Source organism: Strix aluco, chromosome 3 (assembly GCF_031877795.1).
Source record: "Strix aluco isolate bStrAlu1 chromosome 3, bStrAlu1.hap1, whole genome shotgun sequence".
NCBI lineage: Eukaryota > Metazoa > Chordata > Aves > Strigiformes > Strigidae > Strix > Strix aluco.
In genome coordinates this window covers 95710487-95730223 of record NC_133933.1, presented here as the reverse complement: position 1 = coordinate 95730223, position 19737 = coordinate 95710487, and the positions used below count along the sequence as shown (strand labels likewise).

At 41.5% G+C, this 19737-nt stretch overlaps 1 protein-coding gene across 2 annotated transcripts in view; it reads left to right on the top strand.

Moving 5' to 3' along the window:
* Positions 1–6951: 6951 nt before the first annotated feature.
* The window catches only part of SH3BGRL2 (SH3 domain binding glutamate rich protein like 2), a 48842-nt gene continuing 36056 nt past the window's right edge, over positions 6952–19737 (top strand). The window contains exon 1 of one of the 2 annotated variants that reach the window (XR_012622631.1): positions 6952–7165. Coding sequence is in view for 1 of the 2 variants with exons in the window: in XM_074819705.1 (XP_074675806.1) it covers positions 7121–7165 (45 nt within the window). In the remaining variant the exon portion in view is untranslated. The remainder of the gene's footprint in view (positions 7166–19737) is intronic. The other variant, XM_074819705.1, reaches the window with a different exon arrangement.

Sequence of the window (19737 nt, the reverse complement as noted above, 5' to 3'; positions counted from 1 at the left end):
CTTTCCAAGTTTGAGATTTTCTTCCCCCTCTCTGTTCTGTGAAACATCTAAAAAACTCCTAAGTACTATAAAAATAATAACTATTCTTAGTTTATTTGGTGCATACACTTTAGGAAAGTTGCCAGTATTCATGTACTCAGCTGCTTCTTATTCTCCACAAGATTGCTCGCTCTTTGTTCTGGTATACATAAATGTTATTGCTGACCCACTGCTCCTGCATCCTGCATGAAATGAATCTTCTAAAGTGCCTTGTCAGAGTGGAACTGGACAGACATGGAAAACCAGCTGGAAAACGGCCAAAATTAATGTGGTGGTAGATTGTTTTTCTAAGGGCTTGGCAGAAGATCCCCCAGAAAAGAGCTGGCAGGAATGTAATGCTCTATGACTGCTCCCTGAGTGCACTTTGTATCCCAATTGCTCACTAATTTAAGTTTTGTTGGAACTGCAGATGAGGAAATGAGATTTGTAGGGGCTTTCATCCTTCATCCCTCTGCAGTAATGTAGATTACTAAAGGTTGTTCAAAGCAGAAATAAGGATGAATCCTTTCCCTAAGTTGCAAAAAAAAAGGAGAAAGCTGCTCAGAAGTTTGGTTTGACCAGGAAATTCAAGCCTACTGGGCTTGACATTGTTAAGCCTGATTTGTCTGCAATATCTTGGGCTGAACAAGCAGATGCGGTAGAAGGCTGGGCACTGTCTGAAACCTGCCTGGATTCCTGCTCCTCAGTCAGAGACACCGGCTTCAGCCATGGTGGGATCTTTAAAGACATGAGTAGAAAATGAATGCTGGCACTTCTTACACAATGTAGCCATAAGTTTAAGGAATGATGAATGATTTAATACAGAGCATGAAAAATGTTTTTACCTCCAGGTTCAGTTATTGCAAGTCAGATGACTGAGCTACATCAGATGATAAATTTCACAGGGAAATGTTTTTCTTTTCAAAGGTCCTTAGTATTAGGAATTCGTGGAGGGAACCAAAGCAGCCACAGATATTAACAACTAGTCATGCTTCAACTAAAGGGCAGCAGATTGTGACTTCGACTAAAGGGCAGCAGCTGAAAAGAATGGACTTTTATGTAGCTTTGGAATTATCTATGTATAGATTTAAATGGCATGAAAGGTTTACTCAGGTCTCTGATTTTGTTTGTTTGTTTGTGGGGTTTTTGTGGGGTTTTTTTGTTTGTTTTTGGGTTTGTTTTTTTTTTTTTTCTGTTGGTTATAAAGAGATAGTACAGAAATCATCCTGAAATCAAGAACAGCTGTACCCTTCTGCTTTCCTCAACACACCACAAATTTGTGAATGCAAGAATCAAAACCTTTCTCAAAATTGTTCTAGCTCTGTCTCTTCCCAAGAGCCTGCTTTAACACCTGTGCTTTGTAGTAGTTTCAGAGTAATTCAAGTCAAAATAGAAAAAGCTTTATCTTGGGATGTTATAATTAAAATTTGACTGTGGGGAAAGATGTGAAATGCTCTGAATGTAAACCTGTGGCCTCAGTCAAGGTTCTGGAAAGAAGGGAGTCCTGTGTGAAATGGAGGTTGTTATTGGGAGACTTCGGTATGATTTACAAAACCTCTGAAGCCATTTTTTGCAAGGAATCAGGTGATCTTGACTAGGAGCTGCTTGACCTGTTGTGCATGTAGAAGGGGAGTCATAATAGTATGCACAACCCACAACTGCAGGTATTAATGCACGACTGAGAGAGCGTACCCTGGAGGTTCCTTCTGTGATTAAACTGATACCTTAAAAATATAGTGGCTTCTAGGACATATGTGGAGAATCAGGCCCCAAAGTACATTATCTCATATGCTTTCAGCTTGTGTCTAGTCAAGATATTTATAGGCTATCAGCCACCACACCAAGTGCCATTACTGAACAAGTCGAACAATCCTGTACTTACATCAGATTTCTTTGGCCACTTTGTTTTAGAGCCTTTAAGTTATCTACTTTCTCTTGGGGTCTCCAGCGTGAGATCAGCTGGTTAATACTCTGTAGCTCTATTGAAGCTGGAGCACTCTGTTTACTATTTATATTCTTCTTTTCTCCTCCCTATCATGACGGTCACATTTCCACCAAGGAAGTCTGCTCAGGACTGACAGAGCTTTTAATGACAGTCTAAAACAGTAATTTTCAACATGTTTTGATACTTAGAATTTTTAAAAAGTGCTAAAGACCTCTTCAGAAATTTCAAGTATGTGGATTGTTGCAGAGTCTGTGTGATTTTACTACTTCTTAGCAACATTTCAAAGAACCCAGAGAAATAACTGCTGGGTACCAACAGCCCACAGACCAGAAAACTTCTAAAATGCCTCAGACAGACTGCTCCCTTCAGGTGAGAGATGAAGCCATCTTAACCACTTTCTCAGTCCTGAACATAATATTCCATTTCTCCAGGATTTTTCTCCTATGCCTGTTGCATCTTGCTATACAAATAATCTTTTATCATAATTAGAATCTTGTTTGTCCAAGGTTGTACTTTTATACTTTTGTTTTCACATATTCGCAAGCCTTGGTTTTGTGTGTTCTTTGTTACTTTAGCAGCAGTAAAGTTCTGTTTAATCTTCCATGAAGATCTGGCATAACAATGAATCAGTCTTACCATTAAATCTTTAGAAACTACCCCCTTCCCCCCATAAATTCACATTTTCAACTCCAGTCTTAGAATGCAGTGTTTCTGTACCTTCTGTAAACAAGGAAAACTGCTCATAAATAATTTTAACAATGTTTTTCATTTATTAGATTTCTTCTACTTAACTAAATGCTTGTACCATTTGGTCTTCAAGCCTCTAGAACTGCACAATAGAAATGGAGTTAAAAGTATAGCCTCAGGACATTTACCAGCGGCAGCTGCAGAACAGAGGGTGATGGCACTTCTTAACCTGTACACCACCTGAAAGTGCAAAATGTCACATGGCGATGTCCAATAGGTTTTACCCTCCACAAAGTAATAGTTCTCTGCTTAGGAGCCATGTAAAGTAAGAGGCTGCGCTAGAAACTTTGAAATCTTCAGCTACTCAGTGTAATATTTATTTTTTCTAACTTTCTGGATTACTTCCACAGCAGAACTAGCCATAGTGTGTATGGAAACACTAGCAAAAGAGAGAAAAGAGAAAGCTGTCTAGATTCTCAATGCCCATGCTACATCAAAGTTGATACTGAGAAGTTATAGGTGCAAGATTTTTAGCCCAAAATATTATAAATTTACTTATAAAAATTGAGAATGATAAGAAAATTCATTGAAATACAGTGTAAGATTATTCAAAATCTGTTTCAAAATGTGTTTGAAAGGCCACTTTAATTAAGTTGCTGCATTCATTGTCAAGTAGTTGAATGCTGGCAGGAAGCCCCCTGTTCTGTCTATCTTTGATGGTGTCTCTAAATATGTGTGGAATAAGGATGTTGAAGCGTTGGCTAGAAGCTGTGTCAAGTGTGATGGATGGAAGATCTCCATGAGCTCTGTCACTTTGGCTCAATTCGGGTCTATCGGCTCTGGCCATGAGTTTGGCTGCTCAGACTGTTTTGAACTTCAAGCTGTAAGAACGTACTGACCTAAGGACTATAAGAACAAAAGGGAGACTCTAAAAACAATGAAAAGAAACATGTGTATTGGCTTAGCTGGCTTGGGGATCCGTTTGGGGCATCTGAATTGGAATAGTGGGTTTGGATTCTTCTAACATGTGTTGTTTTTACCTGGTTTTACCTCTCCTACAGCCTCTTTTTTCCCATAGCTTTTGAGAATTTATGCAACTCTGTTACACTTTCAGGTGAAGTGAAATGAAAGTTATTTGTTTTCCAGATGGGAATGGAGACTAGATTTGTGGCTTTTGGAGCTGACAATGAGGACTCTTACAAGGAGAGGAAACAACCTTAAAAATACCTTAGTTACAGTTTTTACAGTCTGTGCTGGGTTTGTGTGGTGGGGTCTTTGGTAGCAGTGGAGGGGACTACAGCAGTGGCCCACTGTAAGAAGCTTCTTGAAAGCTCCCCCCGGCTCCAGGTTGGACCCACCTCTGGCCAAGGCTGAGCCAATTAGTGATGGTGGCCGCACCTCTGTGATAACATATTTAAGAAGGGAAATCTGAGAAGGGGTTGGGACTTTGAGGATGAGTTATGAGGAGGACACCTATGTAAACACTGAGGTCAGTGGAAGGAAGGAGGAGGAGGAGGTGCGCCGAAGCAGAAGGCCCCTCTGTATCCCATGGTGAGACGGCAGGGTTGCCCTCTGCCACCCATGGAGGTCACCAGAGGAGCAGAGATCCATCTGTGGCCTGTCGAGGACCCTCAGGACTCAGTGGGAAGAAGCCCCCGCTGTTGTAGTTCAGTGCTGGGAGGACTGCAACAGGTGGAGGTGACCCACACCAGAGCATCTTGAGAAGAATGCATCCCGTGGGGAGGACTCACAGTGATTGTGGAGGGCTGTCTCCAGTGAGAGGGATGCCACATGGAGCAGAGGGAAGAATGCAGAAGGGTGCTTCCCCCACTCCTTGGAGGAAGAAGTTGTGGACTGAATGCACCCCTCATCCCCCGCCCCTGGGGAAGGAAGTAGAAATACCCGGAGCAAAACTGAGCCTACGAAGAAGGGAGTGGTGGGGAGAGGTGTTTTAAGATATGGTAACACGCTGTCCCATTCTGTCTGTTAAGTGTTGGTTTTATTAGTGTTTGAATTAAAGTTACGTTCTTGTTTTCTTCCCTTAACGAGCCTGTCTTTTGTAAAATGGGTGAGCAATCCCTCCCTGTCCTTATCTCAATTCCTGAGCCTTTTGATTCATTTTTCTTCTTCCCAGAGCTGGGGGGAAGAGGTGAGTGAACAGCTGCTCAGCTGCCCTCTGGGCTCAAACCATGACATAGTCCCATTTGAATTTCTTAATTTTCTTACTTACATCTCATGCTTTTTTCAGTTAGTGCCATTGCCACGTGGTTTCTCTAGGTTACTGGTTATGTGTCAAGGCTGTCTCTGAGAAGTAGGAGCACCCTCTTCTTCTGTTTAGTGAGAGTTAAAGATGTTCGGCACCCTTCAGAATCAGATCTTGCTATCTTTTTTTCTGTTTTGCTGTAAAGAAATATATTAGAAGGCAGAAATTATTAATGTTATCATTTAATGCTCTATATTAATGCTGTGGTAGAATCAAATACAACCGGCTGCAGTGAGTTGCCCTGATTCCATTTGTTTCATATCATAACAGTATGGCCAAACTAGAGTATTAAAACCAATATTTTCTAGTAGGCAGTAAATAGGGAAGTAGACATCTCCATCTTTTAAAGAAAACTTAGAGAAACACAGGAGAATATATTGTCAGAAATAATCCTGCAATGTGAAGGAAATTCACTGAGTAAGGTAATGGGGATTTTCCAGCAAATTCCTATAATTACTCACCTATCATAGAATTTTAACAAGTTACCATACAAACCAACATAAAAAAGGTTTGCCTCCTTTGCTCCTTTTGCTGGTTGTTAAGCAGCAATTAACCAGTAAGTCCTTGTTGGTCACTGGTTTGTGGTTTCCACAATAAGAGTTATGCTCAAATGAAGACAGGAGCACTGAAGCCAGAAAATCTTAACCTTTGTACCCGAGTTTACTCTGGTGAAATTTACTCTTTTCAGCAAGAACTCTCATGAAAGCAAAGTAATGCATGGTTATAAATCTTTGCAAGATTGGTAACTGAATTCCCATTACAGGATTGGACTTTATATTGCTGGTATTGAGCTCTGCTCCAGAGGACAGTGAAGTCAGTGGAAAGCCTCCCAGTGACTTCCACAAGATATAAATCAAGCTCAAAATGAGCACTGAGCGTCCTGATTATTTTTTATGGTGCTTGCTAGGTACCTTCCATGAGACCTGCAGAATTTAAAAATAAATGATCAATATTAAAATGTAAAGAAAGCTTTAAGGACGTATTTGGCAGTGAGTCAAGGTTGGCGCTTAGTCTGGAGGGTGGAAGTTCACTGAGGGTGGTGGGTGCAAAGGTGTGAAGGAGGCTGGCATCATGCACTTTGCCATCGGGGTGAAATGGTGGGAAGGGAGGGTTTAGTCAGAGGCAATGAGTAACCATCTGGCTGCGTGTAGGGAAGTAAGAGGATGAGGGTTACGACGGTAGTAACACATATAAGGCTGCCAGCTACATGATTCTGAGTCTTTAAATAAAGATAGGCCGCGTCCTCACAGACCCACAAGCTGATGAAGGCTGTAGGGATTCCCCTCAGCCCATTGCAGATGAGCTGACTGATGAAGGGTTATTTGGGGTTATCTGCTTATCCTGTTGATTAATAACATCTGTTACACAGCTGACAATATTGAGAACTGTACATCTATAGCAGAGAGTGAAAACTGTCAGCGCCGTTTAGCTCCTTCGAGATGCCCAGTGTAGGAGAGCCCTCTTGCCCAGTGGCCTATCTCCCTGGCATTGTCCCCGTTGCCCACCCTGACAGGAATGAGCTTGGGTGGCCTGTCCAGAACGGCGCCATTTCCACCCCTTCGCCACTGTAAATGGTGGCCACTGGGGCTGGACCCGGGCCCAGCGGAGCAGAGGTGGCGGCTCCACACAGGGTAGGACCAGGAGCGGCCAGGCCAGGGAGGAGCAGCCCTGATGGCGGAGGGGATGAATTTAGGCGCGTTGTTCATCGTGGGCTGGGGCCCCCTCGACCTGCGGGCAGCGCACCTGGAGGGCAGCACAAACCCCTCCTCAGCCTCTGGGACGCGAATGGTGGCACTCGGCAGCGTCGGGGGCATGGCACCTTGGAGCACGGCGGCTGCCCGCTTGGCTCGGTTTTGCTGGTGAATCCTGACCCACAGTGCGCTGGCCCCGCCGCGGGGAGAGCGAACTACAGCGCCCGTCGGCCCCTGCGCGCCGCCCCCACCTTTCCCGCCTCTCGCCGTTACCGCCTGCCTCCTGTCAGCGAGCGGCGCGACCCGGCTCGCCCGAGAGGGGCTGCCGCCGCCGCGGGGAAGGGGGGTGCTGCGGGGGGCGGCTGCCCGCGGGGGGGGCGGCGGCGGGGTGGAGCGGGGCGGCCCTGTCGCCAGCCCCGTTCCCGTCCCGGTCCCGTGCGGGGGAGCGGCGTCCCCGCAGCCTCGCTGCCCCGTCCCGTCCGGTCCCGTCGTCGCGGCGCGGCTCATGAGGTGAAGATGGTGATCCGCGTCTTCGTCGCCTCCTCCTCGGGCTCGGTGGCGGTGAGTGGGGGCGAGCGGCGGGGAGAAGGGAGCGGAGCGGGGAGCGGGGCCGCCGCACTCAGGGCTCAGCCTGCGGGGCCGGGGACAGCGCCCGGCGAAGCTGCCCGGTGGTTGTCAGCCGCCGCTCGCCGTCCCCGGCGTTGCCGAGCCTGCCCTCGGCTCCGGGACCGCCGCCGCCCGCCGGCAGGGACCCGAGAGTCAGGAGGCTGTTGTGAAACGCGGCTCTGAATTTGCCGGGGTTGCGTGTGCAAATGGGGGGAAAAAAATGACAACTTCCCCCGCCGCCTCCCGAAAGGCTGCCGAAGCGTAACTTGGGCGTAAATTGCTTTTGGCAAACCAAGCGCCCCTGAAACCCCTTCGTAGGGGACAAGTATTGGGTGTGTTTAAAGTGTCTTAAAGGGGATTAGAGTGGGCTAAACTTGCCCGCTTGGGAGGGAGTTTCAGCGCCTTGGTGCAGGGGAGACCACCCTGAGGCACGCCGAACCTGCCGGGTGCGGTGCCTCGGTGCCTGCCAACTACTGCAGGTTTAAAAAATAAATAAAAGGGGAGCCTAGAGACAAACTTCAGGCCACTAGCACCTCTTTGAATTAAGAAATACTCTGGAAAAGGTATAACTCCTTTCAAACTCGGTTTTGAAAGACATCACTGCGTCCTCCGCTTGATTGAAGCATATCTAGCTTTCTCATTGAATTAATTATGCATGTGACCTACGAATTTTCATATTTTCATATAAAGTGACAGCTCTGTTTTCCGTTAAAGCAATCTGAGCATAAGCGTTCTACTGAATTTGTTCTTTAAGAGAAACATCAGAAGGCTTTAGATATGATTGCTATTCTTTATGCTTAAGCAGTGAAAGCAGCATCATTTTTGCATTGCAGAAGGACATAGCACTGTATTTTCCCATCTGAAGGTTTATCGTGTGTTTACTTCCTTCAGCCTTTTACTTCATGATACGTGTTTTCAGTTCAGTGGCATGGTGACAGGTATGTTTTCTGATATGTTTTGGCATGAAGTGTTCAAAATGCTTAGTGATTGCATTACAGCTAATAAAAACTAATTATCCATTTCAGTAGCCAACTGAGTAACCACAGAGCGTCTTCAGGACTCTAATCCATGTTCATCAAGCATCCATAATAGAAACAGCTCCTTCCCCACATGGGCAGTTGGTTTATGCTGTGGTAGCTCAGTATTGCTAGATTTAGTTTCTGTTACACGCTTCATAGCTTGAACAATAATGCATAGTTTTAGATTTAGGTTTTGTTGAAGGGGGAAAAGGGCTACATAATTAGCTCACCTAAATCTCCTGTTCTGACCAGTCTGCAAATAGGTTATTGATGGGAGTTTTTGATTCTGTCCTCTCCTTCCCCTGTCTCTGCCTGCAAGGTACATATCCCATCATCATCAAACCCTCTTGACTATCTATTAACCCAAGAAACCAAATATGAGGTTGACAAACAATTTAATTTGTCCATCAGTTCATTTGCTGACTTTTTTCTTTGTTGGACAACAAGATGACATATTATATGGATAACAGTTTGCATGCTGGTGACAGTCAACTTTCTTCATCTAGACAGCAGTACGTCCAAGTACAGCTTAGCCAGAGAAGAACAGATAATTTAGTGATTAAAGGTACTGTTACATGGGACAAGAACTGTGTCATCACTTTTCTGTCAGTTTTTCTTCTGTGTTATCACACCATTTAGGAATCTTTGTTATGGGCTAGGTTCCTGCTGTGCTCAGTGTTGCATCACTGAGGCTTTTTTCTGTGGGCTTTGCAGTGGGTGTCCATATATCATGGCTATTGAGAAAAATGACAAAGAAAAAATTATTATCAGCTGGTTTATGTGAGAATCCGGATCTGGAGAAAAGGGTGGTTACTGTATTTCAGGTCTCTAAACAGGGAAGTTTTAAACTTATTTTCATCCTCCTAGAGCTAAACGTTAGCAAAAGGAAACAAAAAGTGTTTGAGTCATGTAATTCCTTGTCGTCTCCTCCAGCCTTCAGCACAACGGCATCAACTACTTTTTGGGATCCTGTGCAATTCATGAGACAGGATGGTTTCCTTGTCTAGAGAAATGAGTACCCCTTACAGATCCTACTCTGTCCTCTGCTAAAAACAGTGTCAGAATCCATGGTTTAATTTCCACTTGTAGGTCAGTTTGAGTCAAATTGTAGGCTAGCTGCTTGTGAGAGTGGCTGAGGTTAGTATCCAACCGGTAATTGACCAAAACTGTCTATATGTAATATTTGCTGATAAACTAAAAGCACTGTCATAGTGACATGATTCACTTTCCTACTCTCACTAGAGATACTTTATTAAATTCCTTTTTATTTTAAAATGACATCTAGTCTCTAGAGTAAGCTTTTGGTTTTGTTTGTTACCTCACCAGCAGTGTGCTGTTAAGGCAGGGATGCTTCTCAGTCCTCTTTCCTCTTTGTGCCTGGAGTAAGACTGATTTGAGTTTGCAGAGAGGGAGGGAAGAAGACAGTGATTTATTTAAATAAAAAATATGCATCAATTTCCATATGTTAACTGGTGAAAGAGATGATATTACGAGCAAATATGAGCTAAACTCTTTGTGTACTAATCCTTTTGAAATCTTTGGAATACCCAGGTTGAATGATAGGCTGAAACATTCCTGAGAAATATACTGGTTGTGTAGTCAGCAAAGGCTTCAGTTTGCATAAATACAACTTTCCCTGGGAACTTTTGAAATGTTTATGGATCCTGATACTTGGTGTAATTTATTTTGTGCTAAAGACAAAAAAAATATGTAATAGTCATACATAATTTTAAGAGTTCAGCACATAAAATGTTTTGGGGGTCATTCTGGAGAATGAGAAAAAGAAATAATTGGAGTGGATGAGAAAAAGCAAAGAACAACGCAAACCTTCCTTGCATTTGGTCTTGGACTTCCCCCTGCAGCATCTTCCTCACACCTGAACGTTCTTAGACCCCTGAGAGGTTAATGGTAGTAACTTTTTTTGGTTGTTTTTAAAAATAATACTTGTGAATATGAATGCCCTATGAGCTTAAAAGAGCTCACAGATCCCAAAACCTAGCTGTTGCTTGTTGTCATCTTCAGTGTTTATGGAACCTGGACTGCGGGTTTACCCCATAGGAATGCTGTAGACAAGTGCCTGGGACCTTCTTGAGGGAAGGGAGGAGAGTGGCATTGTGTGTATGTGTACATTTCTAAAAAACCTCATGTTGTTTTAAGCATGCATTAGGCAGATCCAATTGAATCACAATGGGAAGTCTCTGAATAGGCAGACAGGCATGTTTCTACAAGCCTTACTGTCTCCTACTTTTTCTGACCTGAATTTCTACTTGTTGTTGGTAAGCTGTGTCTCGAATTCCAAGCACTTCTTTGTAGAACTGGGGAGGCAGGCTTTACTACTTCTACCTGATAAGGACAATCAGTGTTCTTTTGTGCTTAGGAGAAAGGCTACTTCAAAATTAGCGTTTACTTTTCTACCTCAGCAGTGCTTCACTGTTTTCAGGAAATAGTTTATGTCCTCATTTTTCACCAAATTATTCCAAGGTGACTGTGATTTAATCTGTTTCACATTTCCCAGTCTATCAATAAAAATTTACACTTGTGCTACCGTAATACATACTAACTCAGTTAAATGGTTTTCAGCGTTTTAAAGCAGCTCTACCTTTGACAGGAAGCTGGTAGTATGAATTAAGTAACTCTATGCCTGGAATTCCTGTAGTTATCTAGAAATTGCAAACCAGAGGAGACTTCAGTCTTCTTGCAGGCAGAGGACTGAAGATCAGGTAAGGGGAATGTCATTGAAGAGCTTTCAAATAATGGAGAAACTTCAAACAACTGTCTCACTTGTATTTTCTCCTCTGTGATAATAATTTATTGTCTTGGAGCTTCATCTGTTAAATTGAACAGATATTGTAGTAGAGTTACTGAAATAATGAAACAGCAGGTAGAATCTCCTCTGACCAGTGAGAGATGCGAAACACTTTCTGCTGGGGTCCTTATTTGCTCATGTGGGATCAGGAATGACACAACACCAATATGATGATCAGATCGTTCGTTTATTCTCCTATCCTGGTTACATTTATAGTACACTAAGTTCCGTACACACGCACATCTGTACTCCGATAGGCTGCATACTATCTACACGCGCTGTTCAGGCGCCTCTACAAGCACTTGCATTGGTTAGTTGTATTTGCATACATACAACCTGAAACTTACAAACTTCTCTACATTGTATCTTATTTTATTCAGACTTGTGTGCTTTTGCTGACCATAGTCATTCCTTCTTTTGCTGACCGTAACTATCCCTTTGTTTGCTGACTTTATCTTGTCCTTGCACTGTCCTGTCTGCATTAGCTTCCTTCTAATGCAGCCCAGGCCCCTACAACTTTCCTACTGAAATTTTTGTGTGTTCACGAGATGTGAAAAACACATAACTGAAATGAATTCCATTTAGTGTACAAGGGCAAGTGCTGCTCAGACACATTCTCCATGAAAACGTATTTAGGGGGACAGGACGGTTTGGTGAGAACAGCATCAACCTGAAATGAATAGACTTTTTTAAATGACCAAATGTTGGACTTTGACTCTTGCTGCTGAAGAGAATTATGGATTTTTTACTAGGAAGCTTGATAAGATAGGTGCAGTTATAATGAAATTGTTTCTATAGCAAATATTGGTTTTATGAGACCAAAGCTCTGCTTTTGTTTAAGCATATTATGGAGGTCAAAAGAGTTGGAATTTTTGTTTCCTGGAGTGATTAAATCACAGTATAAAATATCAGAATGTCAGAATAATTGCAGGCATGTTTGTTTGGTTCACATGTTGGATAATGTAATGAAGACAAATACAATGCTAGCATTCTTAAGGCTAAGCTTGTCTCCTAGCGATAATGATGAATTTCAGCTCCACCCTTGTTTATACAAAGTCATTGTAACTCAGCATTTCTCACAGCACTTCTCAGGAATAATGTGCTTCTTGCTGAGAGGTGTGGAATAAATTAGTTTAGATTAGGTCACTTCTAGAATATCCACCATCTGACAGGTTTTTTTGCCTCTCTGTACCCCAAAAGTACAACATTCAAAACTGAAACTGATTTGGTTGAGTCATACAAGTGCTTTCTGTGAAAACTGTATTAGTTATGGTGGTCATTTGGAGGGGTTTATAACTTGTTGCATGTGATTTACAGAAAGTCAGCTACCTATGATATAAAATATTAGGCTTTGCAAATTACAAACATTATGATTTTTTAATATTAGAAGTTTGTAAAATCAGATCATAGCAGCAGGTAAGTTATCTCTTCAGAAATGAGACAATAATCTTTACAATTAGAAGTGATCCTCCAATATTTACATTGGAAATAGACAATACTGTGGTTATGCATTTAAAATATTGCTAACATCTCTCAGCATGCTGAGGATTGGAACCTCAAAGTCTGATTTATGAATCTCACATGAACATCATACTGTGTCACTTCACTTGGTCAAGATAGTGGTGCTTTTGGTTGTGCACCTACAGAATAGTGCTGTAGCAACGGCGGCATTACTGGAAGAAAAGTTTGATCCCTGCTCAGTCACGGAACACGTCATGTGTATCCATGTCTTGGACCTTAGCAATTATATTGTGCCCATAAGAGAGATCTGGGGGCTTTCTGGATCTGGTTCCTTTGACTGACAGAATTAGTCCCCTCATCCTTCCTCAAGTTTCTTATTATCAGGTCAGGTGGCTCATATCACCTTTGCTGGCTTCTGTCAGTCCTGTTTTGCAGGGTTCACGTGGCAGAAGGAGCCTGAGAGCCTCTCTCACTACTGTGCTCTCTGCAAGGCAGAGAGCGGCCAGCGCTGAAGTCTTTAGCTATTTTTCACCCTAAGGGGGCCCCTCTGTGGATCCAGCTCTCAAATCTGTATTCCAAAGAAGTCTAAATTCTAGTGACTTGTGATGGAGAGAACTAAGCAGTACAGACAGTTTAAGGAATGTGTTCAGGAGGGAGCCGGGTGAGAACCCTAGTCACAAGGATACAGGTGGAATTTAGACCATCTGTGTATGGTATTCAGTACCTAACTGTTGCACCATTCTTGTATGCTCTAGTGCTTTTCAAATATTTACATTTCTTCTTGGCAGATAGATTGTGTCAGAAATAATGCTACCGTGAAGAACATGCTTTAGACTACATAGTGTCATGGGCAGTAAGACCATTACTGACCTTAGATTACAGTTGTAGCTGCAATAAAACTTCAAAGGAGGTAGTGTTCTGACTGGGTTTCTGAAGGCTGTTTGGAGTGTGTATTTTGACTCTCCATATACTGATCTGCTTTGTACAGACATATGGTTCAATGTCTCTAACAACTATATAGTGACATTTTCGTTAAAGATTTAGCCCTCTATTTTGAATATATTCACATGGGTTGGAAAGAATAAAATGAGTAAGAAAAGGCAACTTGTTCATTTTGAGAAGGTTTTTCCCCTCTGTTTTTCTATAGAGTATGGCAGTGTCAAAGTGCAAGTCCCTGAATGGATGTACTTCACTGATGGTGACCTGTTCTCCTTAATCTTCCATCCATATCATCAAAGCTTAGAAATTCTTTTTCCTAACTCTGGTCATAGTGTCAGCATTCACAGGAGGAGTGTCAGCATTCACAGGAGGTCACCTATAACTGAATTTGATTACATTAATGAAAAAAAAAATGAAGTAATAACTAACTTGTATGCAATTTATTGGTACAAATTACTTTTGGATTACTTTTATTTTCCACATTGTTTTGTGAAATGAAAATTAATTTGGGCACTTAACTCACCTGTCTGTTTTCTAGTGGGTACAACGCAGGAGGAAAGGCAAGGAATGAAGGATATGCCATTCTTTGGTTGTCTCCATTTTGTTGTCTGGCACTAGTACACCAACATATAAACTGCCACATTTACAGTTGTCTTCGTCACAATATTCTCTGCCAACATTGCTCCTGCAGAAAGAAACTCCAGCAGAGGGGCAAGGCAGTCAGCTCTCGTGCTGTAACATTGGGTCACTGCAACTGCTCGCTTCAGTGCTGCTGAACTGGAGGTCTTGGTATCAGCAACTTTCATCTGGTGAATTCAAATTGAAAGCAGCATGTTTTCCATATGCAGTCTACTGCAGGCTGGGTGTCTGGTTTCTTGTCACTAGAAAGGTTGCTTAGCCAAGGGACAATGAACTGAATTCCATTATGTTTGGGGATCACAGAACTGCTTTCCCAAAATTTGTTTGGCTATTCTTCTGTAAACCTAGGTCAGATATTCACTTCCTTTCTAGATTTTTACATTTTTTTCCAAGAAGTCTTATTTGGGCAAAATATACTAAGCACCAGAGTATCAGTGTTTTTTTTCCTTTTGGACGTAAGTACCTTTGTAAAAAGAGATATTAAAAGAAGATGTTGCATTAAAGTCACTGCTGGATTAATGTGAATGCTGTGATCTGCAGTCATTTACTGGGATGTGGTGTCTAGTGTAGTAAATTCATGTAAGATGTGATCCAAAGTTTCTTGAAACTGGTGAAAACATCTTCATTGACTGACTGGGATTTCATCCAAGCCAGATGGCTTCCATGCTTACCATTAAACCTAAATGGTGTCTCGTGTGTCTGAAAAGCTCAGGACTTTATTAATGTGTATTGTTCTAAATGTTTTTATTCATGCATTTAAATGATACAATGCTGCTGCCTCCAATTTGGAATTGCTTGAGCACTGTTTGCAAACATAACATGTCCTCATTATCAGTAAGGAGAAATGAACCTCAGAATATAATCTTCTACCTAAAATGAAAGAAGTGGGTTGTTGGTAGAAGGGTTGTATTGGACTCCTAAGCCTCTTTCTTTGGGCAAACCACAGCAAGTAAGTACCAGTTGCATGACTTACAGGCCACATAGTAGGCAAAAGAGCTGAGTTTCCTGAATCTCCACCATTCTGGTGGACAGTGAGACTAGAAACAAATAACTAGCTCTTGCAAAGTTATGCCTCTCTTCTATTCCTGAATACTTGCCCGTTTTAAAAATCTAAGGACCTATAGATAAAATTCAAGAAACAGTGAAGACATAGCAGTAAGTGTGAAAGTATACTAGTCAAAGTTACCTGATAGTACCAAAGCCCAACAAAGCTTGCCAATATAACGATACATATTTATTCAGTGTAAATTACCTTTCTCAGTACTTGTAAGAGCTTTAAAAAAATACCATATTTTAACTGATGTGTTGAAAATTCTGGTTTTAATAGTCTTATCAAAGGTGAAGTATACTGCTGAATAAGTCCATTTCACTTGCTATATGAATGCTTTTGATTTTAATTAAAATCCAAGCAAAAATTAAGTCTACAGTGAAACATGTTTCAGTTGAACTCTGTTAGATTCTTTCTGGTACCCTTCTGTACAATCCATCTTTCAATTTAATTATTTCACAGAGTTTAAACTTCTGTTTATCCAAAGAGGGAGATGTATAAAAATGAGGATTTGTGGAAAAACAGTCAGCATTTAAGGAAGTTCTTTGTTGTATAAAATCAGGATCATCTGTGTCTTTATCAATATGAGTGCAACTTGGAGATAAAGAGTTGTCACTAAGCTGGTAACCCAGAGTGTATCATTTTAGTAGAAAGTACACTAAGGGCAACAGTTTCCTCACCTTCAGCCTCAAGTGCTGGCCTCCTAAGGGAGTCTATCCAGAAAGAAATACTGCAATCTTTGTTTTGCTTGCAGTGTGAAAACTTGATAAGAAGAGTAATGAACACAGAAATGCTGTAGTCTTTGTAATCTAGTCTTAGTTGAAATCTACTGTATCCAAAACCATGATCGTGTTCCAGTATGTCAGTGTTTTTTACCAGCTTAATGTTTTGATAAGTTTTACAGAAGACAGTTCTGCAAGTCCCTTAAGTTGGTGGATTTCCTTCTTGTCAAGGTGAGGGGAAATGTAGAGGTGGTGGTAGTGTTTCTTACCTGTGTCTGTTAATGGAAACAGTCTGCAGTTAGTTGCAATAGCTTGGAAGAGCTTCTGAGTTCCTCAGTAGCCATGAGATTGTTTCCTTGATCTTCTCTCCTGGGGTTGGTATACTGTTTAGTCAGCACCTGTTGGATGGGCGGATGGAGTCAGTTCAGAAGCCTAAGTTACTGTTGACTCTCATTTCTAAAAACAAACATCAGATTCATTTTAGTGGGACTCATGTAGGTTAGCAAAGTGTGACCTGATCTTTCAAGGAAAGACTCAAAATTGGTGAACTTAAGATGCTTTGGCTGGGAGGAAGGAGTGACTGAGATGCAAATATTGTGCAGGCAACTCATTTAACATAGTAAGGAAACATGGTTACAAAACTTTCTTTCTTGTCGTCCTTGGGCTTTATGCCTCCATCTTTGAAGTATTTTGGGGTGAAATCTTTTGATTCTTCTGTTCAAGGCTGTGGCAGTCCTTCCATTCAGGTGTGCTACTTTACTGTAAGAGTTATTTGTCACCACTCTGAAGGGGCTGAGTCTAAAGCATGTGGATATCCTTCTTTTGGAGTGGTAAGAGCTATCGTCATGATGAACCTTCTTAAAACAAGTTATTTCTATCTCGTTAGTGGGAGAAGAGAAAAACAACTGGGTTTTACAACAGTAAACAAGCTTATTTAGTCTAAATTTAATATTGTACTTCACTATAAAGTAATTAAATTTGGCACAGAGGAAGGGGAGTAACTGTCTTGCTAGCTCATTTATGAAGAGAAGCTCTTGGGAGACACAGGTTGTTCAGTGGCTCATGTTAATCATCAATAACAGTATGCCCTTCTGTTGTTGTCCATCTCCCTTGGGTAGGATAGAGCTTGTCTTGACAGTTAAGAGTTCCAGGATTTGTTGGTTTGGGTTTTGCTCTTTTACCTCTGGATAACTATTCCACACCATTCCTGGTAAGACAATGTGGAAAACTGCAAGATGTTTCTCATTTTGCTGCAAGGAATAAACTTGCAGAGGTTAATGCCTGAGAGTGACCTTTGCATATGTATCAACCTGCTTTTTGTTTGAATATACATATGTAGATGTGTATTTTTGCATACACGCATATGTATATATATTTATGTATATATATAGTTTGTATATGTTATGTATATTTATATCTGTGTGTGTGTTTCTTAACCTTGGAATCACCGGTAGATGCTAATTATCACTTGGTAAAAATAAACCACTGATTTTTGTATCCCCAGAAGAGAAATAATGATAGCGTCCTGGTGCCTCACATTGGTTGCTCAAGATCTGTCAGCATCTGTCAGGGCCCTGTCAAAAGTGACTGCTCCTTTATTCGAATGGCTGGACCTTATGGAACTGTAACCATGGATTGTCTGTCTTCTGTGTAAGATAGAGTGCTAAAATCATGGTGCTTGCTCGGCTGTCTCTGTTATCCCATGTGTCTGGCCTATACTTAAGAGCTTTACTTATGTAACATTTCAGAAAATGAGGTGCTTACAAAACATCAAAATAGTTATACCAATATAAGATATCCACCAATATAATTGTGCTGGCTAACGGGCACATACAGGGGCATAAATATTTCCCTTCTTACCTAGGAGAAAGCTAACATCAGTGTAAACAATGTTATGAAGATTTTTATCTGAGAACTCTGAGAGGGCTAGTAGTGGCAGTTGAAGACCTTACTGGTGATAATTTCAAAGTCGCTCTTCTGCCTGTTGCAGAGCTCCAGGACAGAACACGTGCCTGCATTCTAGCCTCTTCAGTTGCAGCCTTGTGTGTTTGCCTTCCTGGGTGCTGAAGGTGGGCTAGTAATGCATTGGACTGTGAAACTGAGCATCTGCAGCACCAGGACGTGTCCAGTTTTGCTACTGTTGCAGGAATGATGATAACTTTTGGCAAGCTTCTGCTTGTGACAAAGCCTTAAACAGCCACAGTTTCTGGGTTTCTGAACGTCCCATTTCATGGGAGTGTTGTGCTGCAAACTCTGCCAGCAGGGTTATGCTCAGAGCTTTTGTTTGTAGGCAGAGCCCTGAAACCATGAACTTGTACTCCATATTAAATGCAAATCAAAACATGATATTGTGTGTTCCCTTCACACATGCTTATAGGTTTTTCCTGTTGGCTTTTGGCTTTTTATGCTTTTACAAAAAGACAGAACTTTGTTTACCTTCACATGGTAGGAGATAGGGCCATTGTGATCCTTTTCACCAATCTGCTGTGTAACACAGGTTCCCTGAATTCACAGTTGAAGCAAGAGAACATGAGTCAGAAAAAAAATACATCAGAATTTAATGGTGGAAATTCCATCACAACTTTCACAAATTTGTTTTGTTTCCTGACATTTTCATGTGCTGCAGAGGAGGATACTGAGTATTATCTGTGCTATTAAAACCTTTATGAATAATTATTTGGAATAATTTAATAGTGACATTACAAAACTTTTTAAGACTAGTTTCTTAATCATGGAATTGAGGTCTGTGTTTTTCAGAGAAAAGCAAGTGAATTTTGGTGTGTCTTCATTTGAAAGAAAGCTTCCTTTGATCTGATGAACAACAGAGCATGAGCAACTGAAACTGTCATTATGTTGCTGCAGGGTTAGTGAAATTATCATCCCTGTCTAATCTAAAGAAACACAATTGAAGTATGCATTAAACCTTTGATCTGGATCTGCATCTCCTAAAGTCAGACAATCTTCCTGAAGCATCTCTAATTGAGTGATCTGATATATTTATATAGAAGCAGATACAGGAGTGGCATTTGAAGGATTTAGACAGCATCACATTCTTCTGTAGGAACCTGCTAGGAAGCTAAAATTAGTTAGAAAGGAGATACAAAACTAGTCTTTGATCAGAGAAGACAGCTGCCATGAAGACCCTGATGTGCAAGCAGTCCCTTCCTACTCGGTGAAACTGGCTTGCCTGCAGTGAGGTCTGTTTTCTAGTAAAGGTTTCCAGCATCATGCCCTAGGGAAGTCTGAAAATCTATGGTTTATTCAGCATGGCATTCAGTGATACCTTTGGCTATGTGGAGGTGACTTCTGTTGACCTTACAGGAGATGTCTCTGCAGTTTATGGGATAAAAATCAGATGGCTGCTGTATTTGGGGATGCAGCTAGTCACTGAGAAATGGGTCTGTGGAAGTATAAAACAAGAGGTAATTTGCACATATGGAGCTGCAAGAACACACAAGCTACACGGATATAGTTGCATTTGTTGAAAGAGAAATAACATTGACATTTGTTAATAAAGTTAGAAGCTTCATTCTGCTCTCAGTTGAGTCAAAGGTAATTTTGTTATTGATCTGAATAATAGCAGTGGCAGCCAGCCCAGATTTAGAGGATTATATCAACAAAATCCATCATCCTAGCCTTACAAAAACATACTGATAGAACTTTGCAGTAATATAGTCTAATTTTATCTGAAATATGACATTTGTCTTGAGCCACAAATGCATTTTCCTGTTGCTGTTTCATATACTGCTGGGAGAACTTGTAAATATCCGTAAAAACTTGGCACAACAAATTCTGAATGACTTGCACTGCTGTTACTGCTGTTATTTTAAAGTGCATTATCAAGGGTGTGTATATCTATAGTTGGCAGAATGACACATCTGTGCCGTGCGGAT